This window comes from Borostomias antarcticus (genome assembly GCF_949987555.1).
Source record: "Borostomias antarcticus genome assembly, chromosome: 13".
Classification (NCBI taxonomy): domain Eukaryota; kingdom Metazoa; phylum Chordata; class Actinopteri; order Stomiiformes; family Stomiidae; genus Borostomias; species Borostomias antarcticus.
In genome coordinates, this window is record NC_140246.1 from 2,467,106 (window position 1) to 2,494,605 (window position 27,500).

General features: G+C 48.3%; 4 protein-coding genes across 8 annotated transcripts in view; 1 reads left to right on the top strand and 3 right to left on the bottom strand.

The window, feature by feature from the left end:
* LOC311316606 (HMG box-containing protein 1-like) overlaps positions 1 to 2,265 on the bottom strand; it is a 10,711-nt gene extending 8,446 nt beyond the window's left edge. For 2 of the 4 annotated variants that reach the window (XM_084447494.1, XM_084447493.1), the window contains exon 1: positions 830 to 2,265. In XM_084447494.1, coding sequence (XP_084303620.1) covers positions 830 to 913 — 84 coding nt within the window. In that variant the 5' untranslated portion in view covers positions 914 to 2,265. The other 2 variants (XM_084447495.1, XM_084447496.1) reach the window with 2 other exon arrangements.
* An 11-nt stretch (positions 2,266 to 2,276) lies between these two features.
* On the bottom strand, positions 2,277 to 9,208 carry LOC311316934 (cAMP-dependent protein kinase type II-beta regulatory subunit-like; the record flags this gene model as incomplete). Its single annotated transcript, XM_084447905.1, has 11 exons — positions 8,678 to 9,208; positions 8,137 to 8,172; positions 7,563 to 7,615; positions 7,391 to 7,474; positions 7,113 to 7,219; positions 6,540 to 6,693; positions 5,296 to 5,397; positions 4,328 to 4,402; positions 4,093 to 4,161; positions 2,897 to 3,020; positions 2,277 to 2,413 (listed from the first exon to the last, which is right to left on the bottom strand). Exons 1-11 carry the CDS (start codon positions 8,967 to 8,969, stop codon positions 2,277 to 2,279), a joined length of 1,233 nt encoding a protein of 410 aa, XP_084304031.1. The 5' UTR covers positions 8,970 to 9,208.
* Positions 9,209 to 9,505: 297 nt separating this feature from the next.
* pik3cg (phosphatidylinositol-4,5-bisphosphate 3-kinase, catalytic subunit gamma) lies at positions 9,506 to 21,522 on the bottom strand. Its single transcript, XM_084448133.1, has 16 exons — positions 21,379 to 21,522; positions 20,469 to 20,865; positions 19,232 to 19,852; positions 18,462 to 18,757; positions 17,502 to 18,043; positions 17,070 to 17,304; positions 16,302 to 16,367; positions 15,952 to 16,095; positions 15,395 to 15,476; positions 15,104 to 15,207; positions 14,638 to 14,784; positions 13,481 to 13,571; positions 12,983 to 13,113; positions 12,057 to 12,168; positions 11,682 to 11,839; positions 9,506 to 11,022 (listed from the first exon to the last, which is right to left on the bottom strand). The coding sequence occupies exons 2-16, from the start codon at positions 20,851 to 20,853 to the stop codon at positions 10,741 to 10,743; spliced, it is 3,396 nt and encodes a 1,131-aa protein (XP_084304259.1). The 5' UTR covers positions 20,854 to 20,865; positions 21,379 to 21,522; the 3' UTR covers positions 9,506 to 10,740.
* Positions 21,523 to 22,391: 869 nt separating this feature from the next.
* The window catches only part of nampt1 (nicotinamide phosphoribosyltransferase 1), a 20,533-nt gene continuing 15,424 nt past the window's right edge, over positions 22,392 to 27,500 (top strand). For both annotated transcript variants that reach the window (XR_014630745.1, XM_084448136.1), the window contains exon 1: positions 22,392 to 22,529. Coding sequence is in view for 1 of the 2 variants with exons in the window: in XM_084448136.1 (XP_084304262.1) it covers positions 22,476 to 22,529 (54 nt within the window). In the remaining variant the exon portion in view is untranslated. The remainder of the gene's footprint in view (positions 22,530 to 27,500) is intronic.

Here is a 27,500-nt window from a genome sequence, read left to right on the forward strand (position 1 = left end):
CCTCTGCGTCGACGAGAAGTTCTGTAAAGCCCCTGATCTTCTACTATCAAATACACACTGAAGTTGAAGAATGTCAAGAGCAGAAAACGAAGCTATCCTCGACTGAACCAGCAAAGCTCGCCTCTTGCGCAAGAAAGCTGTCAGAACAAAACAAAAACGTCAACAATGCAGATCTGAGCCGTCTACATGTCATTACCTACGCTTCATAAAGCAATGTCATCCTTTCCTTCCTCCCCGCCAAGTGTTGAGATTGCTTAAATCAACGCTTACCTGTCTATTTTAAAGTCAATTTAGAACCTTGGGTGCTTAACATTTATGAACTTTCTTCTGCAACTCACCAAAACAGTCGCCATCAACGAGAATGAACGAGAGTGAACGCTAATTCCCCTCTGCCCAGGATTGGTGCTCTCTAACGTCAATCAAGGCTTCTGACTTCCTGATTGGCTGGCACTAACAACCCTGATGTTACTGTCATCTGTCAACAGATGCAACATTCTGGCTGATCAAGAGTAACATTACTAGACAGCATTTGTTACAATACCATTATTGCAAGACAGCACACATTTGTTTCCATCACACAGCTAAGCTAATTTATAATACATATATATTTATAAAAACTAACTTTATTGCAATGGCAATTCAAATAACAGTAACAGAAAATACTCTGGCAATTAAGAATTTGTACCATTACAAGAAAAGGAGCAACACTGTAAAAGCAAGTACCAGAGGGTGTACCCTTAAAAGAAGGTTCAATAAACGCATTAACAGATAATACACTGAACAGGAAAGATGTACATCACAATAATAATACCATTAAATGAGGAAATACCTGCTGTTGGCATAGGTATGTGCAGAGGTAGCCTATATAAATCCATTCAGTTGACTGACAAAACTTGTTCAAAAGAGGTTGCATTTGAGGTTGAATTTCTGACTATGCTATGGCAGGAAATTGACACTTGTGAAATATCTGGTTCAAAAGGCAAATACGGTACGAAGCTTAAAAAAACGACGAGCTAAGCGCTGAATTACAAATAGCAAAAGAAGACATTATTTTTCCCTAAACAAACTGTACCAACCAAAGTCTAGCAGCAAATATGCGAACATTGTACTCAACGTTTACCTATTTCATAAGTCCCTATCAAGGTCCCTTATCTGTTTGTCCTGTTTGGAAGTCCAGAATGGAGAATGGACAGGCTGCTCATCCAGGAGCTCATCCATCATACCCTCTCTTCCAAACCTCCAACAACGACACACACAGAAATATTGGCATAAAGAAAAAAACAAACATTGTATATCAAGAAGATAGAGAATAAACTAAGAACCATTCCCAGACAGGCCCTCAACTTGTAATGTAGTACAACACCGACAGTACCTAGTCCCACTAAAGGATGAAGTGGTCTAAAGTCCAGCCACTCAGACGTTTCATTGTAAAACGTCACAATGCCACAATTGCTACTGAGCACCATGTGGTGTGTGAAACGCTGAATGTGTAGTTGAGTATAATGGATAATACCATACACCAACAAACAACTGGTTACTAAATGTTCTTATGAACTATACCATAAATTAACTCGAACCCAGGTGTACTAGTACAAACTTCAAGTTCAGTACATTATGCATTGTTCAATTTCATCAAATAATGTACACTGGCAACCACAAATGATGGGACAGATTTAAATATTAGAAATCAACAAAACTTTCACCTCCGGTTAAATGTTGTTTTGTTTTTGAGAGGGTGTGGTCCTCAACAAACTGTTGAGTCTCAGTATGCTGGCCAGGGGATGGGTAGCAAGCACAAAATAAGAACTCCTATTTAATATTGTATAATTCAGTAAGCTTGGAACACAACCACGGGCTACAAAGATACCCCAAACCATAGTCTGGCCTTTCCCCCCTCTAGAGGTCATGTTACTGTAAATAGTGGAAAACCAAGGTCGTACAGTCGTCTACAGTAGGTGACCAAGTTCCGAAAAGTGCGTATTTTCCACGTACCCTTTGGATATACTGTACGTAGATAAGGCCAGGGTTTTATCTGGAGGTCACTGACAAATAAGGAAATGTTCTCGTTTCATACAAAATACTCAAACTATAATACCATGAGATTTGCACCCCCAAAAAAAAACTGAAGGCCATGCGTCTACAAGTTTGACTGTTTCAACATTAACTTAGGAGAGTTGGATGTGCGTAAACGAGAAAGCAGACTGCTAACATAAAGAGCCCAGTGCCAAGTCGGTTGGCTAAGAGTCCCCCTCTCGTTAGGAATGTGCTGGAAGTTCTCACGAGGCCGTCTCGTCTGTGATGTCGGTGTTGCTCCCGAACAAGATGGAGAGCTGCTCCTCGTAGTTGGCGATGTTCCTCTTCATGATGTCCATGCAGGGACCCAGCAGCCTCTCAAAGGCCTGCACATCCATCCCTGACCACACAACACGAGGAGGAGGGTGTCACAGCACGGCCATGATGGTGAGGGCTGACATGTAGGTAGTCAACAGACCGCCATGATGGTGAGGGCTGACATGTAGGTAGTTAAGAGACGGCCATGATGGTAAGGACTATCATGTATGTAGGTAGTCAACAGACAGCCATGATGGTAAGGACTAACATGTAGGTAGTCAACAGACGGCCATGATGGTAAGGACTATCATGTATGTACTGTAGGTAGTCAACAGACGGCCATGATGGTAAGGACTATCATGTATGTACTGTAGGTAGTCAACAGACGGCCATGATGGTAAGGACTATCATGTATGTACTGTAGGTAGTCAACAGACGGCCATGATGGTAAGGAAAGACTAGACTAGAGCTACAGCTAGACATCCTGATGCAGTACACCGTAGGAATACAACAATGACGTTGACATGGATGACAGGCCTAGCGGACTGTTGCCATGACCACCCACCTAAACACTTGACCGTCCCTACGGCGTAGGCTGAGGCCGCCCGGGGCTTGTTGGTGACCAGAGCCAGCTCCCCGAAATGCTGTCCCCTGGAGCACAGCGCGATCTCCACCTCCTCCTTCTTCGTCTGCGGAGACAGGAGAACACGAGACATAACCCTTAACTGACATGATACCAGAAAAAAACACAATGTTAAGTTATGTTGTTGAACAAAATAATGTTCAACAAAGCTTGGGGATCCGCAGGTAATGATTGACAGCATAATCAGGGCAGGTCATCTACAGGTAATAACATGTTCAGGGTAGGTCATCTACAGGTAATAACATGTTCAGGGTAGGTCATCTACAGGTAATAACATGATCAGGGTAGGTCGTATACAGGTAATAACATGTTCAGGGTAGGTCATATACAGGTAATAACATGTTCAGGGTAGGTCATCTACAGGTAATAACATGTTCAGGGTAGGTCATCTACAGGTAATAACATGTTCAGGGTAGGTTGTATGCAGGTAATAACATGTTCAGGGTAGGTCATCTACAGGTAATAACATGATCAGGGTAGGTCGTATGCAGGTAATAACATGTTCAGGGTAGGTCATCTACAGGTAATAACATGTTCAGGGTAGGTCATCTACAGGTAATAACATGTTCAGGGTAGGTCATCTACAGGTAATAACATGTCAGGGTAGGTCATATACAGGTAATAACATGTTCAGGGTAGGTCATATACAGGTAATAACATGTTCAGGGTAGGTCATCTACAGGTAATAACATGTTCAGGGTAGGTCATCTACAGGTAATAACATGTTCAGGGTAGGTCATCTACAGGTAATAACATGTCAGGGTAGGTCATATACAGGTAATAACATGTTCAGGGTAGGTCGTCTACAGGTAAATAACATGTTCAGGGTAGGTCGTATGCAGGTAATAACATGTTCAGGGTAGGTCGTATACAGGTAATAACATGTTCAGGGTAGGTCATCTACAGGTAATAACATGTCAGGGTAGGTCATATACAGGTAATAACATGTTCAGGGTAGGTCGTATGCAGGTAATAACATGTTCAGGGTAGGTCATCTACAGGTAATAACATGTTCAGGGTAGGTCATCTACAGGTAATAACATGTTCAGGGTAGGTCGTATACAGGTAATAACATGTTCAGGGTAGGTCGTATGCAGGTAATAACATGTTCAGGGTACCTTGCTCCTCCTCATGGTGATTCTGACGTGACCAGACTCCACGATGTAGAAACAGTCAGCCAGGTCCCCCTGCAGGGAAAACCAGACGGGGAAACATTCCGGTTTCAACCAGATTCATATCAACTCTCACAGTATAGCCACAGGACTGTCTAGGTCTGGCTGTGGATCACACACACTCACACACTACATCTGTTCAAGCAGGCTTCTCAGAGCAAAGAGCGTCTGGTAGAATCACCTGGCAAATGATGCGTTCTCCGTCGCTGTAGGTTTTGGTAGAGATCACATCCACCACTTTCATTCTCTCTGAGGCCTGTGGGAGAGAACTTCAGCTTACTAACTCTCAGGCTGTGTGTCCACCTGTATGTGTGTGTGTATGTAGCTGAACAGCGCCGAGCTTACAGCTGCGTAGAGCACACTACAGCTGGAGTTTAGAGCTGGCTAAGCTACCCATGTTTTACAGCTACGTTAGCAACGAGCGTTGTGTTTTTACAGACTGCAGATGAACTAGCCAACTTAAAGATAGCTGCTGTAGCTAATGTTAGCTAGTGTTAACGTTTGCTGTCTCTGCGTTTTTTTCCAATTCAATTCAAATTCAAACAACTTTATTAGTCCCACTAGGGGTAATTGATTTAGAGCTGCTTGTTGCACAGAAAACATAAAACATCACACAGTACACAATCAACAACAAGTAGCCTACTGTACATCAGGAGCTCGGAAGATCATTAATCATCTTGATCGTAAAAAAATAAATAATAATAATACAACAATTCATCCATTGATAGCACCTACAGAGCTTTAAACAGTCTGACTGCAGAAGGGATAAGCAGAAGGGACTGACTGCAGAAGGGATTGCTATAGCGGTTCCTTCTAGCAAGACCTTTATCCCATCTGCAGTTTTGCCAAAAGCCGACCGTCCTCGTTGTCAGAACAGCCTTTTACAGCCTCGTCTCTATAGCGCCCTAGTGCTCATTACCCATTGTAAACAACGAGAAAACAGCGCCAGCTCTAAAACACAGCTTGCCGGTGGACACACACCCTTAATATGCACGTTTTACATCAGTGTTAGGGTTCATGTTTTGTGTTCATTTATGTTCGTTCCTTCATTCACTCATTCACGATTGTTCCTTCATTCACTATAGCTCATTAATTCATCATTAGTCTCTGCCAGTTGAACCTTTCAATGACTTTTTAAGTAGGACCCACCTCCAGGGACTTGAGCAAGGGCAGAGACTCGATGAAAGACTCGTACATCTTCCTCTTCTTGGCATTGTTCTTCACGATGATCCTCCTAAATGTCAGTCTTTCCTGGAACAGAGAATCAGCGTCTCAGACCTTTAGCCTAGCAGAGCTAAAGCCACATGGACCGGTCGGAACATACCCACAGATTGGCCCCTGGTCTATCCTATCAATATACAGATCTGAGAACTGTGGTCAGTGGTACCAGGTACCTAGGTACTGAGTACTGATCGGTACTGGTACCAAGTTTGTGTTCAATGACTATCAACATAATCTTGCATTCAAACGTATGTTTGGTCACACCAACAAAATACACACATCTTCTTGTCCATCACAGCTATGATCAGACCGCCTTGTTAGAGGGGTCAGGGAAGAATTTTTACAGCTCACTTTTCTGGCCCCCGGGTGATTACTGTTTTTTTGCTTCCCTCTGGAATATGTAGAGGTGGGTCGTATGCCCACCTCCCTTGTTCTCTGTAAAGCGCATTGTGTTGCCTCTGGGTATGAAATGCGCTATACAAATAAAGCTTTGATTGATTGATTGACCTGGGTCGAACACTTTTAGACATCAAATGACATATCTGTGTTCAATTGTTTGTGTCTGGCACAATATAACCAAAAAATACAGCCCCCTCCCACACACACCTGGCACTCCGGGCGGACTCAAGCCAAACATGTCTTGTCTAATAGCATTTTAGGTAGGTCTGGCTATGGTACTGTGTGCACACAGGTCAAGCCCCAGACATGAGTCAGTCTCTAAGGGAGAATGACCATGAACTGGCCACACACCAGAGAGCTCCATAGACACACCCACCACAGTTCCCAACAAACGTCATTACCTCCAGAGCACGGCTGGCCGTCTGCCCACTCACACCCGCTCCAGAGATCACATCACCCCTCTCCTCCAGAACACTGGCTTCCAATCGAACGACGGGTACAATTTAAACTGCTGCTCACCACCTTCAAAGCCCTCCACAACCTGGACCCCCTCCCATCTCTCTGACCTCCAACACCAGCACACCTCCACACCTTGGCACCTAGCACCCCCCCCCCACCCCCCCGTATCCTTTGATCTGCTGTTGCCAATCTCCTGACCAATATAAAGTGTCATTGTGTATTGTTATTGTCTTTGAGAAAATCGCTATATTAAATAAAATGCATGATTATTATTATTATTATTGTTATTATTACTATTAGGAGGTTCAACTAACCAGACACCAGAGGGCTCCGTAGGAGGTAGCGATGATGGTGGCGGCGCGGGGCGTGTTGTACATCAGAGCCAGCTCCCCGAAGCTGCCGCGGTTGTCGTAGGAGCCCACCGTCCGCTGCGTTCCGTCCGTGTTCACCAGGATGTCCAGCGTCCCCCTGAGCCGCGGGACACCACACCACACCACGAGGACCGACACCAATCACAACAGGTCATTCTCATTAGACACAGTCGCTAGATGTCTGAGCGTTAACAATGACAGCAATTCCGTTCCGATCCGCTGCCCCGAGACGTTTTACCCCACTGCTGGGCGACACTGGGTTTGGACCGGACGCGAAAGCGCTGCAAAGGGCCACGGAGCGCACGCCCCTTCCTATCGGCGCCCGCGTTATCCAACGCGGCTGTTCACACCGGCCGCACAACGGACAGAATAGGGGCGGTCAATTTTTTTCTGTGAGCGAATGCATGCGATTAAAGTGCAGAGGAGCAGAGTTGCAGCGTGGCGCTTCGCATGCGGTCCGAGCCCACGGCGTGAAACGGGAGTGAGGTCAAACGGCAGACCGGCGAACGGCCGTACCTCTCGATGACGTAGAAGTTATCTCCGTCATCGTCCTGGTCGATGATGTGCTCCCCATCCTCCACGGGCTTCTCGAACATGGCGTCCAGCACCTGGGACATCTGCTCCTGTACACGCACACGCCAAGCACACGCCAAGCACACGGGAGCAAGTTACTGTACCATACCAGGGAGACTGCTGGTCACTGTAGACCCGGCCTACGCTATCTACAGTGTGAAACAGCAGTGCGTTTGAGGGGTCTGTGGGTTCAGGTCCCTCTCTCGACTCTCTCACTGTACCGGGTCTAGGTTCTTGAACAGGAGGATGTCTCTGCAGGCCTCCTGTAGTCTCTGTCTCTGCTCGTCTGTTTTAGGATAGGTGACCTGAGGGAGAGAGAGAGAGTGATCAGACGCGTGTGGATTTCAAGGGTTTGTACTCCGTCATTAGGCAGGCTCAAGGTCGCGACCTTACCCTGGGCTCCCTGTCCTCGTCCTCGTCATCAGGGTTGAACGCCTCGGCGCACACTGCACAAACAAACCAGAAATCATCCAGATCCTCCATACCAAGTACATCAATTCAGTCATCTGACCTCACAAGGCTCTCTGTTCTCAGGTCAAAAAAGGGGTCTGGGTTACACAAAATACACAAAACCCCTCCCTTATGTTTCACCTTCCTTCTCTACACTTCAGCCTTCTTCCGAAGGGATCTGCTCCAAAATCTGACAACGTCTGAGCTCAGCTTCTGGTACTTTAATATTTCCATGCGCTGAAAATCCTGGAGCAGGCAGTTTTTATCCTGCTATTAATATCAGCGAGTCCTGGTTGGATCAATAGTCCCAGCCTCGGATATCATTCTTCATGTCACATCCTCCTCCCACATCTGCTAACACACTTTTAGGTATATAGCCACCTCCAATATTTTGTATTTAGTATAACTATTGCTGCAAACTGAAATGCCTCTCCGGGACAAGTTTACATGCATTTTTTTTCTGAATCTGAATCCAAAACAGGGGACCAATTAATACAGCAGACAACTAAGTACCTACCTGAGGTTCTTCTCAGGAATCTGTTGATCACAGGAGCTGTATAAGGCAAATAAAACATGATGAAGTTGTTAGGGCAAGTTATTAACTAGCTAGAAATCTACATCTCGTCAATTCTACTCCACTGGCTTGCTGGGGGTGATAACTTTGACGGCAGGCCTCTTTCTGTGTCTGTCCTGTTAGGGAACAAGGTCAGACAATAGAGACAGCTCTGAATGATGCTACTGGAATGATGACCCTGGCCAGTTCCTGTCCTGAATGATGCTTGTCGGGGGCCAAGCCTGTTTGAGGGCCAGGGCCAGGGCCAGGGCCAGGGACCTCTTATGCGGAAGCTTGGCTGACCAGCTAGCTAATTTACCAGCTAGCTACACACTACTGTTCGCATGACCAAGCATGACATCTGATACTGACCCCATATCTGTGTGGTCATCATAGCCAGCTACATGCAGTAGCTAAGTCAGCTTACTAGCTAGCTATGCTTTGGGCACCATGAATGACTTAAGCTTGTTGGTTTCATCACGCCTGACAGCACTGCTTCGCATACCCACGAATTCCTCTTCGTCCTCCTCCTCCTCATCGCCATCCCCGTTTTCGGAGTCAATCTGCATGGCCTCCTCGGCGAAGTTGACCGCCCTCCCGGCCCCGGGGCGACAGGCGGCGTTAGCCGGGTTTCTGTCATGGTCCACGGCGGCTCCTCTGGTCCGGGTTGTGTGGAGGTGAGTGAAGTAGTGGCAGGCGAAGTCCAGCAGGTCTCCGGGCCTCGGCTGGGTCCTCAGGACCTCCACCGTGAAGCTCTGCAACAACTCCGTCAACCCGGCCGGGATCTCAATACTCATCTCTGAACACTGGCGACAGGATCCTTTGCAGCAGCCCACACGAAAAGACGCAAATTTGAAAAATAAAATTACAAAAAAGAGAAATATTCCAGCTGTTTTAACGTTATCTAAGGCGTTCGGCTAGTGTTAGCTTGTTGCTAGCTGAACAAGATTTGACAGCACACTTCAAGGATGCTTCAAGGGGAACTACGAGTAAAAATGTATTCCACGGGCACGGTGTGTGGCTACAAAAACCCTGGTTAGCGTGATCTCCATGCTCAGCCTCTGTTCAGCTATGTAGCCAGCCTTGTTGTGCCGTGCGGGTCTGGTGAAGACGGCAGGGTTCAGATGAGATGTTAGCTCCGCCCCGCTCCGCTGCGCTGCCGGCGACAGGAAATCGCACATGTGATCCGGGTCGCTATGGCAACAATCCTCTAGCATACTGCGTATGGCCGCATACAGTCACACTAATAGTTTTATATTTCAGATTCATAAAAATTCATTGAATTCATCAATTCATAAAACATCATCACAACACTTTATTTTATAAAGACACAACCAAATTATTTTCAGGAGGTAAGCTATCTGTTTTAAAAAATCAAATTATGGGCTGGCAGATAGGGTGGTGGGTGCATTTTAATTTTAGCAAATAGATTCCATTTTAATTAATGTCTAAATACAGTAACTGACCCCCTTAGCACAGTAACTGGGTTAAGCCATAAAAGTGCTGCTTTTCTCTCCTGGTTCAGTTCACGTCAGCAGGATAAATAACTAATAAATGTTTAGGTCAGTCACCCTGTTTAACAAACAATACATATATTATTATTTACACTTTCCAGCTACGGTTTCTGATAAAAAAAATTGTGATTGAAATGGCACAACTATTATAATCAGACTGAAAAACAACTGAACATTGGTAGGAGCAGTCACCAGAGAATCACGAGAGTGATCCAGGCTGTTAAAGACAGTTAACAATCCTGTTCAAAAAACAACTACAACATAAACATAACCCCCCCGCCCCCGTGAGACACTGGAGCTCACTTCCTCTGGGATATGGACCGTGTGCAGTGACTCATCTGCTATGGTGCTGCTCAGCACACATCTCCATACTGTACGCTGTCATTCTGGGGAGGTTTAATGATGTTTCCCACAACAAGTACAGATGATCACAGTTCTGCTCTCCCAGGTGCTGTGGCGCATGACGCTCGAAATAAAGACCGCCCGTATTCTGAAACCAAGCGCGCCCTCCACTGTCTACGCAGAGTGCAGCTCGGGGTTTTAACTCGGAGAGGACGGCGACATGTTCTACTGCGGAGATGTCCAGCCACTCATCCTGGCCCGGAGCGTGTGTGGTACGCTCCCCTCGTGTCTGTATCTGCGTGGGAAGAGGATCTGTGGACTGAAATTGTGACCCGGCGCTGGAGTGGTAGACGGCTGCTTCCATCTTGACTCCATCACCAGGGGTCAAAGTTGGCTGATAGTTTTAGTGCAGAGCCTTCTAATATGACCTCCAGCAGGATCAACTGAGTCATGTAGCACTGGTGGGACTAGTGGTAGCATCAGGCCTGCACAAGTCCTGGAAGCCACTTGTTAATTGTATCTAATGAATGCATAATATGGCTTAATGTGAGGGTGTGTGTGTGTGTGTGTGTGTATACGCGTGTGTGTGTGTGTGTAAGAGAGAGAGAGAGAGAAAGAAAGATATGGACTGTTTGTGTGTGTCTGTGTGAGTGCACACAAAATGTGTGCGTGTGTGAGTGCACGCTGATCCAACCTCCCCCCCCCCCCCCCTCTACGCAGAGCGTTTCTCCACCCCCTGCTTGATGCCCAGCACCAGATGCAGGAACCAGTTGAACTGCACGGTCCAGCCTTTGTCTCTGCAGATCTCGATCTGGTCCAGCAGGTGGCGCTCGGCCTCGGCCTCGGTCCGGCCCACGGTCAGCGCCTCGCGGATGTACTCGATGTCCTCCTTGCTGGTGAGCTGGGGCATGCCCGTCATCAGCATCATGGAGAAGAGGATGATGAGGAGGTTGGTGTGGTGCCTGAGGGCCAGGTAGGCCAGAGCACACACATCCTGCGTGGGACAGAGACAGAGAGACACCACGGCTGAAGGACTGGGATATTGTGCGTATGTATCTCCTGCCGGCTGCAAACGTGGTTGACGATAAACGTTCAGGGGCCCTTCAGGGATGCAGATTCAAGCCCTACTACGGCCCCATTTGGAACCTAAACGGCGGACTTCTAGAATCTTCCGCTGGGGTTGCTCACTGTATACAAAACACGTTTTGCGCAACTTCAGTCCAGCCATCTGCTCTAAGTAGGCTATAGTAGCAATGTTGCAATGTCGGTTAAAAACTGCACATGATTAATTATCACAAGAAATAGTATTTTACTCCACAGATGTACTGTACTGTACTCATGATAGAGTATGCAGCGATATCCCAAAACAAACTCACAAACTCAACCTCACAAATCTCCAGTTTGACAGATGCCGTGGTAACCAGCCGATCATTACGTTTCGGGTGGAAATGTCATGTGACAAATATCAGCGTTTGGATTGGTTGTTCCAAGCTCAAAATGTTGCAACTGAATGCAAGTCACAGATGAGTTGCTTATTAGTTGCTGAAGCAAACACGAACAACCAATAATGAAAGTTGCTTTGTGTAACGCCTGCCTGACGGTGCTACCTTACTGAATTTGTATCATTATGTGTTGTAAAATATAACTCCATACCTGGAACTTGTGGAAGTGCGGGCTGCTCTTCTTGGAAGACGCCCCCATGACGTAGAGGAAGTCGGGCGTCAGGACGAAGGGCACGCGCTCCCTACTCATGCCCAGGAAGCTCTTGTAGTTCCCAAGGATGTGTCCGAAGTCGATGTGAAAAAGATTCCCTAGGAAAAGATTGAGCAACTATATCAACATCTCAGTCTGGTTGATTTGCCAAGTACCTTTTCAGCTACGAGGTATTTCACTTGGTGGATGCTTCACATAGGACTGACAGGCATATAAACAAGAACAGAATAAAACAAGAACTAAGTTAAACATATTGTAATATATACAGTATACACACACACACACACACATGATAGATGTGAAGTGCTGTGTTACCAGATTCTGTGATCATGATGTTGTCGTTGTGTCTGTCTCCTATACCCAGGACATAGGTGGCCACGCAGTACCCTCCACACGAGTGAACAAACCTTTCCACAGCCTGCTGGAACTGGGAGGAGGAGGAGGAGAGGAGGAGGAGGAGGAGGAGGAGGAGAGGAGAGGAGAGGAGAGGAGAGGAGAGGAAGAGGAGGAGAGGAGAAGGAGGAGGAGGAGGAGGAGGAGAGGAGAGGAGAGGAGGAGGAGGAGAGGAGAAGGAGGAGGAGGAGAGGAGGAGGAGGAGAGGAGGAGGGGGAGGAGGAGGAGGAGGAGGAGGAGGAGGAGGAGGAGGAGGAGGAGGAGAGGAGAAGGAGGAGGAGGAGAGGAGGAGGAGGAGGAGAGGAGACGGAGGAGGAGGAGAGGAGGAGGAGGAGGAGGAGAGAATGAGGGGGATGGAGGAAGAGAAGGGGGGGAGGGGAGGAAGAGGAGGAGGGAGGAGGAGACCAGGATGACATTTCACTTTCCATTTTTGGGAACACTTGTGTTCTCTCGGCCCAACTCATTTACATGGACAACGGTCAACAAACCCGCTGATGTAAACCGAAAGTGAACATTTGACTAATAACATGTTTACTATTTCGACATGTCTGCTGTGGCCAACTGTTTGCTGTTTGATTACACAACTTTGCCTGACTTCGAGGATAGATACACGCTGAGAATCTGGCACAATGCTATATTTTGAACACACTCCCCCCACCCCACCCCCACACACCCCCACACACAGAGTTCAAAAACATTACTACGAAACAGCACAGGTGTTTATGTGATGTCTGAGTCGACGTGAGTTGAAGACAAAGAGAGAGGAGGCAGGACGCGGCGTTTCCTTCCTTCCTGTTCGCTGCTGTATCCTCTCCGCAGCGAGGCGGGGGGGGGCGGGGCTACCGTACCTTCTCCTCGCTCACACACTTGTCCCGCATCCACTGGTGCAGGATCTCGTCCTTGAAGGCCCCCGTGCTGCCCACCACGCTCTGCTGGATGTTGGCGATGGTGGTGGCGTCCTTCACTATCTCTATCATCCCTGGAGGGAAGGAGAGAGAGAGAGAGAGTGAGAGAGTGAGAGAGAGAGAGAGAGAGAGAGAGAGAGAGAGAGAGAGAGAGAAAGAGAAACAGAGAGAGAGAAAGAAAAAAGAGAGAAAGAGAGAAAGAAAAAAGAGAGAAAGAAAGAGAGAATGAGAGAGAAAGAAAGAGAGAGAGAGAGAAAGAGAGAGGAAGAAAGAGAGAGAGAGAAAGAGAGAGAGAGGGAGAGAAAGAGAGAGAGAGAAAGAAAGAAAGAGAGAAAGAGAGAGAGAAAGAGAGAGAGAGAGAGAGAGAGAGAGAACACAAGCAGTGTGTTAGAAGGCAGTTGCGACACCCCTATCAACCCAGACATGGGCAGACTGCCTCACCTATCCTGTTCCCTGTGGAGATGCAGCCGTAGGGCAGGAGAGACAGGTCCAGAGACTCCGCCTCCCAGATAGACTCCATGATCAGCAGAATCTAATGGCGCGGGAGACACGGGATTCAAACCAACAACCTCACATCACATCCATTCAACCACTATGAAATTATATTTTTTAAGGCCAGATAAAGACACAGATTAAACCTCATCAAGAACTAATAATCCCTGACAATAGCAATTCACAATAGCTAATCTCCATCTGAGCCTGGAAAACCGGCCATTGAGCTGGTACTAAAAAGCCCTCTACTTATCCTACCTGCAGTATGACCTGGTAATAACTACCCCTCCACCTGCAGTATGACCTGTTACTAACTACCCCTCCACCTGTCCTACCTGCAGTATGACCTGTTACTAACTACCCCTCCGCCTGTCCTACCTGCAGTATGACCTGTTACTAACTACCCCTCCACCTGTCCTACCTGCAGTATGACCTGTTACTAACTACCCCTCCACCTGTCCTACCTGCAGTATGACCTGTTACTAACTACCCCTCCGCCTGTCCTACCTGCAGTATGACCTGTTACTAACTACCCCTCCACCTGTCCTACCTGCAGTATGACCTGTTACTAACTACCCCTCCACCTGTTCTACCTGCAGTATGATGTGTTACTAACTACCCCTCCGCCTGTCCTACCTGCAGTATGACCTGTTACTAACTACCCCTCCACCTGTCCTACCTGCAGTATGACCTGTTACTAACTACCCCTCCGCCTGTCCTACCTGCAGTATGACCTGTTACTAACTACCCCTCCGCCTGTCCTACCTGCAGTATGACCTGTTACTAACTACCCCTCCACCTGTCCTACCTGCAGTATGACCCGTTACTAACTACCCCTCCACCTGTCCTACCTGCAGTATGACCTGTTACTAACTACCCCTCCACCTGTCCTACCTGCAGTATGACCTGTTACTAACTACCCCTCCACCTGTTCTACCTGCAGTATGACCTGGTTCTAATTACCTCTACCTGCAGTATGACCTGGTAATAACTACCCCTCCACCTGCAGTATGACCTGGTTCTAATTACCCCTCTACCTGCAGTATGACCTGGTTCTAACTACCCCTCTACCTGCAATATGACCTGGTAATAACTACCTCACATACCTGCAGGATGAGCATGTCCTGCCTGAGGTCATCCCCGTCCTTGAAGATGACCCCAATGGTGTCGCTGGACCGGGTGGTGGGGTCGGCCCTCTTGAACTGCAGCCACAGGGGCTTCTTCTTGGAGGCCATCACCTTACACTGCTCGATCTGCAAGTCACACAGCATGACAGTGTGTAGAGACAGAATACCACAGTAAATAGCACCAAGTACTATCTATCTATCTATCTATCTATCTATCTATCTATCTATCTATCTATCTATCTATCTATCTATCTATCTATCTATCTATCTATCTATCTACAGTATCTATCTATCTATATATCTATCTATCTATCTATCTAGGAGAAGAATGAAGGAGTTTGAGAGAGAGGGAGTAGCTTGTAGAGAGATGGAGGGATAAGCGAGTAGGAGTTTGAGAGAGAAGGAGGAGGCTGGAGAGAGAGATGGAGGTGAGAGCGGTGCTCACCACCAGAGCTCCAGCCCGTAGGCCCGGGTCGTAGGGAACTCTGAAGCTCTCTGGAAGACCAGATGTCTGCAGGCTCTCCAGCTTCTGACGCAGCTGGAACACAACTAAGAACGCCAGCCGGCATTTAGCCGGAACACAACTCAGAACACTGCAGCCATTTAGAAACAAACTGTCTTTTCTTGGGATTTCATTCCACATTTACAAGGAATTGCCTCGTTAAAGACGTTTAAGTGGTCGTTAAAGTAAGCCTCGGAATGGGAAGAAAGCTATTTTGAATGCTTGTCTGGTCACCTTGTGAAGAGACGTCGTATTTGTCAGCAGACATGGCCTTGATCTCGCGGGTGACTTTCTGTAGAGCTTCCGTCGTTTCCACCTTGACGGATCAATAGAATTAGAATAGTAGGTGTTATTCATGTTTATCAAAGCTCGATGGGTGGATTCCATTTGCAGTTGTAGCGCTTGAAGGAGCATTGTGCACTTGCATTTCAGTTTGTACAAGTCCTTTCAGCCAGATTGACACTAAATGTATCTGTGAAACGTATTACCGATTAGCCACTAGTACTTGTCTATAGACGCTCAACTCTTAAATAATATTCAATTAACTATCAACTAAACCTAACCCAAGATCCACAACAGACCTGGGTTGATATACTATTTGAAATCTTTTCTGTGTTTGACTGATCTTGACTGGCACAATTCAAACCACACCCACTGACACTTCAGGCAGAATCAAGCAACCTTTTAAACAAGACAAAGCTCTGTTTCACATCCAGCATGTATGAGCTATCAGTTAGTCACACACACACACTCACACACACACATTCACACACACACATACACACACACACCTGTCTTCTGAAGTCTTCCAGCATGGCGTCTCCGCAGCCCCGGAGGTATGCCTCCAGCAGGACAGCGTATCTCTGCTGGTAGTGCATCGACTGGGCGATCTCACTCCGCAGGAACCAGAACAGGAAATGGCCTATCCTCTTACTCTGTACACACACACACACACACACACACACACACACACACACACACAGAGAGAGATATACACACCTCGTTTAAGGACATAGTATGAGACATGAGAAGGTGAGTTTCATACAGTTACTGAAGGCAGAAGTGAAGCTCTTCTCTCTCAGTGCTGTCATGATGGTGTGTGTGGAGCCGTAGGCCTGAAGCTGAGATGTTCACTTCCTACCCTCAGAGCTCGCTTCAACAGGAACCTGGCCAAGGCACTGTCGTGGTATGGCTCAAACTTCACAGCCTACAGACAGACAGACAGACAGACAGACAGGCGTGAGATCCCATGCAAAATAAAAGTTTCAGTTTCACTCCAGTCATCATAAGCATATTTGATATCTAACAAAACCTGCCTGGTACATAACTGTCCAGCGGCGGTTAGTTTTGCCATTGTGGAGACCATTCGATGGCTGTGGCAGCCCTGCCAAACAGAATCTTAAATATGCAGGAAACACATATTTGCCTGTCACACCAAGAGCCCTTTGTAGATTCATGGATGGGTGACAGTTTACAGTTTTCACCCTTGTGTCATTATGCAAAACAGACCATTCCCATTGGTCTGGGAGGAAAACAGGAAGGAAGAGGTCCCTTCCTGGGGCCAAAATATCCTCCTCAAACCCCTAGAATTCCTTTACGGCCTCGTGTTAGATGTCTGGGTTCTGGTGCTGGCGGTCGACGTCTTGAATACCAAACCAGAACCCGTCCATCTCAGCTGCCCAGCACCAGAACCTTCCATCTCAGCTGCCCAGAACCAGACCCGTCCATCTCACCTGCCCAGAACCAGAACCTTCCATCTCACCTGCCCAGCACCAGAACCTTCCATCTCAGCTGCCTAGAACCAGAACCTTCCATCTCACCTGTCCAGAACCAGAACCTTCCATCTCACCTGCCCAGAACCAGAACCCGTCCATCTCACCTGCCCAGAACCAGTACGCCTCTGCCTCACCTGCACCAGCTGTAGCAGGTATCGCAGCACGTCGTCGTCCCCGAGGCTCTCCAGCTTGTGCACGGCCATGGAGCGCACGTGGGCGTCGGAGAAGTGGCAGTCCAGCAGCTGCATGGCCAGGCCCACATCCAGCGGGCTGCGGTCCCACACAGAGCTGCTCTCCAGCAGGCGGTGGGCGGCCAGGACGGCCTCCTGGTTCCCCCAGCGCACCGAGCCCAGCAGCTTGGGGTAGGCCCTGGAGGAGAGAGAGAGAGAGAGAGAGAGGGATCTGCGTTTGCTAATGTAGGTAATGTAGAGGCATGGGTATTAAAATGAGAGTGCTTTATAACCAGTCAAAAACTCCTCGTAACTACTTTGAGAGAACTGAGATAGTAATGAGACATGTGTATGTGAGTGTGATGCGTCATGGCGGTCGGCGGCGGCGGCGCCTACCTGGGGTGGTTCATACACTCGTGCCTGAAGTGCCACAGCAGCTCCTTATCCTCGGGGGTCAGCGGGTTGAGTGGGTCCGTCGCCACAATGGCCTCAAACTGCTTCCTCAGGTGGTTGGGCATCTCCCTCTGGCCCCTCTCCCCGCCCCCGGCCCCTCCCCCAGCCCCTCCCCCGGCCCCTCCCCCGGCCGCCGGCCCCTGGACCTCCCTGCTCTTGGGCAGGGCCACCGGGTAGCAGTACTTGTCCAGCAGGATGGCGATGGCCATGGACGACGCTTTGTCCGGGTTGGTGGCCGAGGTGAGCTTGTCGGCGTTGATGCTGCTGTTGTCCTCCGTCTTCTCCGGAACCTTCCACATGTGCAGGATGAACTCGCCCTGGCGCAGCAGGGAGCGGTGGTCCACCAGCAGCAGGTTGACGTAGTAGAGCAGCCGGCTCTTACCGCCCTTACCGTCCCCCCCCACGCCTCCTCCTCCTCCTCCTCCTCCATTGTCCTGGTAGGCGCCTCCCTTGGAGGCCTGGAGCTGGGCCTTCCCACAGGACACCTGCGTTCAGAAGATCAGATGACGGCTTGGTACTCTTATCATTTAGCAACGAGTCTGATCTGATAGGAGGCCGTGATACGCTGGTCAACTTCTTGCGGTGACAATGATTGTCGGCGATATTTTCTATCGAAAAGCACCAACTTTTCATTATATTACATCGGTGGGGCAACGCAGTTTGAAACCTCTTGGGACCTGGATACAGACTTTAGTCATTCAAAATGAGAATTGGTTCTCAATTGATTTTATCTGGTTAAATAAAGGTCAAATAAATAAAAATAAATAGTCAATAAATATAAAATAAATTTTATAAAGAACTAGTCCATGTGTATTGCAAGAGTCTATAGCCTCTTATATCACCTTATATCACGGTCGTTTCAAGCATACAAAGTGCGTTTGTTTTCGCTAAAGCTCCGCCCACCTGCACGTAGAGCCGCGCCCCCTTGGGCAGGTCCAGGATGCGGAGGTTGAACTCCAGCCACACGTTCCACAGCACCTCCTCGGTGAAGGGCTTGGACGACGTCCTCTCCTGGGCCAGCAGCTGCTGCCCGTGGAAGACGCTGGCCTCCACGAACACGATGAGCTCGGGGTTGCGCGGCAACGACGGGATGTCGACGCCCAGCACCTTCACCCGGAACTTCCTGTGGCAGTCCCACAGGGAGATGGTGAACACGCGCTCGTGGTCCTTCTCGTCGATGGTCAGCTGCTCGTGGGTGCCTGCGGGAGGGGTCGCGTTAAAAAGAACAAGTGCCACGTTCAGTGTGCGTCCCTGAAATAACTGATTCTGAACAGAACAGGGAGGTGATGTATGAAAGTATTTTTATACTTGGTTTAAAAATAAGAGCACGCGAGTGGTCGATTCAAGCTGGTTTCAAACAAAAGACAATAGTTTTATTCTATGTTACGATTTGCAAATTCGGACTCGAGCACAGGAAGTGAATCCGGGCTGAGTGAGTCACTGGGGAATGAGATCGATAGTTTATAACGTGAAAAAGGAAGTGACATAGTTTCAGGATGAAGAGGACAGGGAAGTGATGTCACACAGGAAGAATTTGTAGTTTTAACAGACTGATTCTAGAGGAACGAACTACAAAGTTAGAACAACAGTCAAGTAGGAAAACAAAACACAGTGGTGAGACTTGAATTTCATTCACAGATGACACAACCCAGTCCAGAATGGAGCGATGATACCTGCCACTCCGGTGCAGTCGTCCACCTGCGCCCAGTCCTCTCGCTGGACCAGGTCCAGGTCCGGGTTGGGGGGGGTCTCCAGAACCAGGTGGACCTCCTCCCCGTTCTTCAGACACTGCCGGACCCAGTGGAACTCCCTGATCGGGTGGTTCCCGAAGAAATACTCCTCCCTCCCGCACACCCGCAGGATGAAGTCGTCCTCGCGCACGTCCTCTGGGACGCCCAGCAGCGCCCGCTTGTTGGCGATCTTGGCGAAGAAGGCGCGCAGTACCTGGACGGGCGTGTCATCGGCGCCCACCTTGATGGTCTGGCTGGCCGAGCCGCTGTGGACCACCAGGAGGATGTGGCTGTTGTTGACCTTGCCGCGGAGCTTCTCCGGGAGGGGTTTGGACGTGACCCAGGGGTCCATGGAGTAGAGCTTGGGGTCGCGGTCCAACAGCTCGATCCTGCGGGGCGTGAGCAGCTTCCGGCGGGTGAACTCCAGCTCGTCGTCGTGCACGTTGCTGACGTCGGTGACGTCGTATCCGATGAGGTAGTTGAGGAACCTCTGGTATTGGACCGAGTCGTCGGAGGGCTGGGGTCTGGAGGCCAGGTGAATCTTACCCACATCCTTTTTCAGGGCTTTCGGGAGAAAACTAACTTTATTCACAGACCAGTGTAAACGTACCTCAATACTGACCGTCACCATGAAAAGAAATGAGTATTGAGAAATGCTTTCAGTGTTTCTTGATTTTAAACCCAGAAATCAACCAAATCTAAAAGGTACATGCCAAAGGCTTGTAGTATTGGGAGTTACTCAATCACTAGCCTATACAGATGTGTAGGCTATGTGCAGGTGTGAGAACTGTATCCACATCAAAGAACAGTAATTATAATTTTTACAAGCACCTAGTAAAACAATGCCCTTCTACTACGCTAATTTAAAGACCCCATCAAGCGTCGCTGACCAAGGACAAGGAGAGGTAACAAAAGTTAGGCTACATTCCCTAGTAACCTCTTTCCCTAGTAGTATACAGTAATTTGTAAAGGAACTCAATTACTTTTGAAAGAAGTAACTAGTAACAGTAACTAATTACTCATTTTGAGTAGCTTGCCCTACACTGCTTGTATCTTTCCAGAATCAAAACTTTGGATTCTGGAAAGATACAAGCAGTGTTTTCTTGATTCAAAAGTTCAAAAATCCTAAGTAATAAACGGTTGAGAGATGCCGTCTCAACTCCAGTAAACTCCAGTTTACCTTTCCAGTAACGGATGCAGTCCAGTGTCTGGAACACCTGGTGCTTGTCGTAGATCTCACACCAGCTGCCCTTCTTCTGGTACAGCAGGATGCAGTGGTCTGGGGAGTATTTCTGGTAAAACTCTGGACATAGCTTGGTGGCCACGGCCCTCAGCCAGACCTGGGCCTTCACCTGCTCCACCGTCCAGTTCCCGGCCACCTCCAGGAGCAGGGTGTCCGGCCCGCGGCCCGACGTCTTCGTGTTGGTGGGCAGCACAAACTCGATGGCGATCTGATCCATGGCTACCGAGGAGCTGGAGGTGATGGGCTTCATCTTCCGTCTCCTCCTCCGGCTGCTGTCTTGTCTGAGGACTACAGGCTCGTCATCGCTCATTTGCTGGTCCATAACCTGGTTTATCTAATGTCGAATGTAATGGGAGGGGACATTTTAGATGGTGACAGTAAACAGATTTTCTTAAACTATATAAGGGCGGCATTTATTCTGGTGTTGTTGCCAGTCTGTTGTTGTTTCTTGGACTAACTTGAAAAATAGGATTCTAGTTTTTCTAATCCTATCATGTGCTGAAATCTATAGCCTACGCACTAGGCTACTAGTCTACTTCTTCTTTCACATCCACACAGCAAAGGAAGTGTTGCAAAGCAGGAAGCCAGCTGAACCAGACTGTCGGCAGCATCAGGTCTAAATTAAATGTGACAGAGTCACATCCATGGCTACGGGGCATAAAGCATATAAATATTCATTGGGCTACGTGTCTCTCTCAATATGTCAAATTAAATGGTCATACACACACCTCCGACGTGAAAGAAGCACAAACTTTTGAGAGGACACCAACAACTAGAAATCGTTCACAAAGTAACGGTACGATCGCCCCAGGTGGTACTTTTTCTGACTCAGAAAGTAGAAACTCACCGCTCAACGTAGTCACAACACACGCAGCAGAAACCGGACTGTATTTTCTCGGCATTTAATGCTGGTAACTGTCACCATTCCTTTTAGCTGAAACGATTTTTTTCCCGTACTGTCAAAATATCGGTAGCCTACTGTAGGACGGGCTACACCTCTACTTCATCCAGCCCTGGCTCCGTATGCTACGTAGTTTACATGTTCTACTCTTATTGGCCACAGCGAGTTGTTTGGAGGCGTCATTAATGTAGTTCTAGGGGCAAAATGATATTGCTACTGGACTACATATCTGGATTAGTAATATTCGTATAATATTCGTATAGTCTATTCATCATAATTATTCTGAATAATCACTGATAACTTCATACTGTGTGTAGTTGATCAGTCTAGGCTATGATTAAATTATATTTCTGGTTGGCAACCTGAGTGTTTTTTTTTTGTTTGTTTTTTTACAAAATCTTGGATCTTCAGGTTTATATTATTAACTCGTAGATGTACTGAAGATTGTGGTGAGATCGTGGACAATGGACATTATGATGAAATATAATTGTGATAATAATAAAACTGGTACTGTATGCTGAACAGAACTGGTGCGTGGGACTGGTATTATGGCGCCCTCTGTTGGTTGCTTCATTTTAAGTGTTTCGTTTTAATTCCCCAGTCATCCCGCAGTGTGCATGCTTGCCGAAAAGGGTTTCTGTAAAGGCGTATTAAATTGCGAAATTCACTTGTATATAAATGGAACTTTACAGCAGAAACCTATATGTTCCTCAGCACAATAATTCTCAACAAAGCTACTCTTGCAATACAACCCTAGAATACCATTCAGAATCCCTCGTCCATTTGAAAGGGCTGCTCCGCCCTGAAATGGCGGGCCATCACGCAGAACGTCCAAAACGAATCTCTGCCTTATGTATTTCCATAAACGTTACGTCATACACCCTACGTACCCCGATTTGCGTGACGGGAGCCCCGCTAAGGCCCGCCCCTCCCGGTTGGTCCGCCCCGGCGTCCTTCCCCAGCGACGGAGCTAGGTTGTGATCGAGTCCCCGGCAGCAGCACTGACACACAGACAGGACCGACTGAGACCACGGGGAAGAAAGATGGAGCACAGAGACGTCGACTTCAACATACTGCTGGCTACCGACTCTTACAAGGTGAGTGGTCGACGCCGGTGTTCCGGGCTGCTTGCGGAACCCGTGCCCGGGTCCGGTGGATGAGGATGAACCAGTCAAGGTGGTTTCATCCTCTAAGGCCATCATCAAGCCGCCCCGGTCGCTCTCTAGGCCGGGTGGGAGGGAGGAGAGAGAGGGGGGGCATGGCCAGGCTGACAGGGAGCACGGCATTCAAAAAGCATCAGAAAGCATCCTCCTTTCCTTCATTTCTCCCGGGGTGACAGACTCAATGTCCACCGGCGAATTGAACTGAAAGGCGATGCTGGAGTGTGGCGGTGCTAGCAGAGCAGGCTAGCGAGGCTAGCTGAGACAGAGGAGAGGAGGAGGAGGGGACAGAGGTGGCTGGCTCAGTGAGCTGGTGGTTGGATGAATGGAGAGGTGTGTGTGTGGAGGTCTGAACCCGGGCGGGGATGCACCAGGACGGCTAACACTGACTCTTAACGCTCCTCCTCCTCGCATTCACACGCTAACTGTTAGCATAGCCTAGCTTAGCTAGTCGCTCGTCCAGTCATTCCCCAGAAGCGCAGAAGGCTTGGGCTTAATCAAAAGCGAAACTTTGGAGAGAGGAGAGCCTTTTTCTTCCAATAGCGCCATGTGTGATTGTGCAATCCTACTGGAGCTGATGGAGCACATCATTAGCTCTGGTCCTGGTCTGGTATAGCCCCCTTTCATTCACTCTCCATTCAAAACAGATGAACGCCTTTTCCCTGAGGTGTTTTTATTTTCGACCCCTCACCTTTTATATAAAAAACACTTTTTTGCACTTGTGAGATCATATCCATGAGTGGATATCGGTGGAGGTGCTATTTTAAGTGCAAAAAAGTGCTTTTTATATTTAAGGTGGGAAAGTCAAGGCACCTCGCAGAAAAGGCTTTCATCTTTCGAAAACCTTCTTCACCATGGTGAGTACCGGCATAATATTATCTGTGGAAGAGCAGACAAACCGTGAAAACAGTGACCGGGTGAATGAATGAATGGCCTCTGTCTGATGACCGGGTGAATGAATGAATGGCCTCTGTCTGAGTGAGAGATCCACGCTTCACCCTGGACCCGAGGGGCCCCACATCAATGAGACGTCGGCTGACGCTCTCTGTGGCTGCTTGAACATGTACAGTAATTCTTGTTGTCTTTATTACTTCTCATTATTAACTTGATAATAATTTAATTTAGCATTATAGAAATATGATTTTTGGATCATGATGACTGTCAAGTGCCACAAAGTGAGGAGGTATCTTCGGTAAGGAGAGGGGTAGGAGAGAGGAGGCATCCTGGATAAGAGGGTAGGAGGGAGGAGACATCCTGGATAAGGAGAGGGTGGAGAGAGGTAGGATTCAGAGAAGGAAGAAGGCGGAGATTGAAAGAGGGAGAGAGACAAAGTAGAAAAGAGGATCTGAGATGGTGGCAGGTCTCCAGACAGCCGTGCAAACCTTGTGCAAAATGCAGTTGCACAACCAACAGCCAGCCTCAAGAAAGACAGACAGAGGGGGTTGCATCTGTTGACTGCATTGAGCAGAGCAATAAAAATGAAGAGCCTAATTTTTCCTCTATTTGAATTAGCCATTATCCGTCCGGTCGATGGCTCTTGCCATATTATTGTTCAGTGGTAGCAGAGTAACTGGCTTTGATACGATAACTCTTTGTGGATGCTGTCTGTGCCCCTCTCTCTCTCTGTCTCTCTCTCTCTCTCTCTCTCTCTCTCTCGCTCTCTCTCTCTCTGTCTGTCTCTCTCGCTCTCTCTCTCTCTCTCTCTCTCTCGCTCTCTCTCTCTCTCTCTGTCTCTCAACATCCTGGGTTATAGTGAGATGGCTGGACATGCCATCCTCACTGTAAGAATTAAATGCACTACTGTATTGATTACCGTTGTCATTGCGGGTGAGTCATACGGACACTGAATAGTGTCTTGGGTATAGTCTGTGTGTGTGTGTGTGTGTGTGTGTGTGTGTGAGACTGCATGCGGTATCTTGTACTGTATGTCTGTCCTGTCCTGTCTGTCTGTCTGTCTTTGTGTGTGTCCATGAGCCCAGGCCCTTATCCCCCATGTTGCCCTTAGAGAAACGGTAACGCGGCCTCCCCCGGTCTGTCTCTCTGTGTGAGGAGGCGGCCGGCCAGAGCTGCTCTCTCAACCGAGAAACACCACCAGCCAACAGCAGCAGGTGCAGCCGCAGGTCGTCGCAGGAATGAGGAATAAACCCGTCTGCCTGTTTGTTGAGTGTGGCGTCATAGCCACTGTATAAAAACAAGGCTCAGCACAGCACACACCCTCGCGTCTGTTAGGGATGTGCTGGAAATGAGGGGAGGCCAGGGGGGAGGCCAGGGGGGAGGCCAGGGGGATAGGGTTGACAGGCTGCATTCAGAGTTGTCCCATTGTACCGATAGCGGCATCAGTAGCAGTATAAATGCCTCCGGTACTGCCTGGAATGTGGGAGGGTTGTCGGAGAGTACGCAGTCTACGACCGGTCCGACACCAAGTGATGTCATTACACTACACTGGCATACACCATGGGGGGGGGGGCAGCGGAGTTTAATATTTTACACTGGGAAATCCTACCAGTAAAACGGCCACAATGGGTCATTTGATGTCCACAATGATAGTCATGTCACATCTACACAGGGTTAGTAGTATACAGCTGTTAAAAACAATTATATATATAATCGGGTGTCGTATCGGTACTCGGTATCAGTCAATATCCAAGGTTCAGGGATCAGAATCGGTATTGGGAAGGAAAAAGTGGTAGCATATTGAGGGTATCGATTCGAATTTCAAGAATCGATTCGATTCCGATTCACAAGGTTCAGAATCGATTATCACGATTCGATTCAATATCGATTCGGTTAGTGTTACTAAAACCTTTTTTTTTTTTTTTTAGCTGTAACCTTAATTACATGACTGCCAAGTTATGCAACACATCAATACTAGGGCTGGGTATCGATACTGATTTCCAAAAATTAATGAATGAATCATTGAATGAATTAATGAACTATTTATTCCTTCATTTATTCATTCATTCATTAAATAAAAGATCGATTTTGGATTCATGAATCGATTCTGAATCATTTGATTCAGAATCGATTAATCGATTTTTTAAACCCAGACCTAGCGCACAACACAGCTGGTTCTGTCTGGATGACCAGGGCAAGGGCACGACACAGCTGGTTCTGTCTGGATGACCAGGCGCACGACACAGCTGGTTCTGTCTGGATGACCAGGGCAAGGGCACGACACGGCTGGTTCTGTCTGGATGACCAGGGCAAGGGCATGACACGGCTGGTTCTGTCTGGATGACCAGGGCAAGGACACGACACAGCTGGTTCTGTCTGGATGACCAGGGCAAGGGCACGACACAGCTGGTTCTGTCTGGATGACCAGGCGCACAACATGACTGGTTCTGTCTGGATGACCAGGCGCACAACATGACTGGTTCTGTCTGGATGACCAGGGCAAGGGCACAACACGGCTGGTTCTGTCTGGATGACCAGGGCAAGGGCACAACACGGCTGGTTCTGTCTGGATGACCAGGCGCACGACACAGCTGGTTCTGTCTGGATGACCAGGGCAGGGGCACGACACAGCTGTTACATTCCTCCGTGAATGTGTACTTTGTGGCCAGACAGATCAATAAAAGTACTTGCCGGGAGGATTCTCTGCTCATCTTTATAGCTGTAGTCTCTCTCTCACACACACACACACACACACACACACACACACACACACACACACACACACACACACATACCTGTGTTTCCCTGGCGCAGCTTGTGGCTGGGTGAGCAGCAGCCTTTGCGGAATGAGAGATTAATGAGATCTATTCCGTTGGCTAGCTTTGGCAAGCAACCTCCTCAACACACACACACACACACACACATACCCGTGTTTCCCTGGTGCAGCTTGTGTGTGCTATGGCTGTGATCGCCCTGCTCGGGGGGAGGTGGGGGCTTCTGATAATTCCTCCTTGGGACCTCAGTCAGTCCTGTGGGGACAGACACACACACACAGACAGACAGACAGACACACACAGACAGACACAGTCAGACAGACACAGACAGACACACACAGACACAGACAGACACAGACAGACAGACACACACAGACAGACACAGTCAGACAGACACAGTCAGACAGACACAGACAGACACAGACAGACAGACAGACACAGACAGACAGACACAGACAGACACAGACAGACAGACACAGACAGACAGACACAGACAGACAGACACAGACAGACAGACACAGACAGACAGACAGACACAAACAGACAGACAGACAGACAGACAGACACAGACAGACAGACACAGACAGACAGACACAAACAGACAGACACAGACAGACAGACAGACAGACACAGACAGACAGACACACAAACGGACTGACTGACTGACTGTCTGTCTGTGGTGACAGAGACTGTCCTGGAGTGGGAGGCCGGGGGACACCTGTCCCCTCGTCTTTCCCTGAGAAGAGCAGGCATAGCAGGACACGCGCATTAGAGACAGGATTGACCTCCTCATTTTGACGTTTGTTGATATAAAATAGAGAAGTTTGAGCTGGTGCCCTTATCAGGGTAGCTGATAAGAGTCTAGACCTTGGGAGACGCTCCGCTGTCTGATCTGCAGGCTGCTACAGTACTAGCATTCTGAATGGAGGGAAGTTGGAGACACTTTAGATGCTAACTTTAATGCTGGTGGTTTGGCTTCGGTCCTCAGGTGACCGCACCTAGAGTCAGCGGCTAATCGGTTGGCGTGTGTGTGTGTGTGTGTGTGTGTGTAGGCTGCTGCCTCAGTGTAGTAGAGACAAGTCTGGACATGCCTCCAGCCTGATAAGAACTCTTATCAACGGTGGCTGACTGGTGAGAAAGTTACACACTTACACACAAACACACACCGACTGGCCGTGTGTACGCACTGTGTGTGTGTGTGTGTGTGTGTGTCAGTGCCAGGAAACGGCACTTATAAACT

What these genes read in the sequence shown, in the direction of transcription:
- pik3cg (XM_084448133.1), bottom strand. Translation starts at nt 20,853, where the DNA reads ATGGACCAGCAAATGAGCGATGACGAGCCTGTAGTCCTCAGACAAGAC. An exon ending in GAGTGTATGAACCACCCCAG is followed by an intron (nt 17,305 to 17,501) that starts GTAGGCGCCGCC and finishes TCTCTCCTCCAG; the next exon opens with GGCCTACCCCAAGCTGCTGG. An exon ending in TGTTGAAGCGAGCTCTGAGG is followed by an intron (nt 16,096 to 16,301) that starts GTAGGAAGTGAA and finishes GTGTGTGTACAG; the next exon opens with AGTAAGAGGATAGGCCATTT.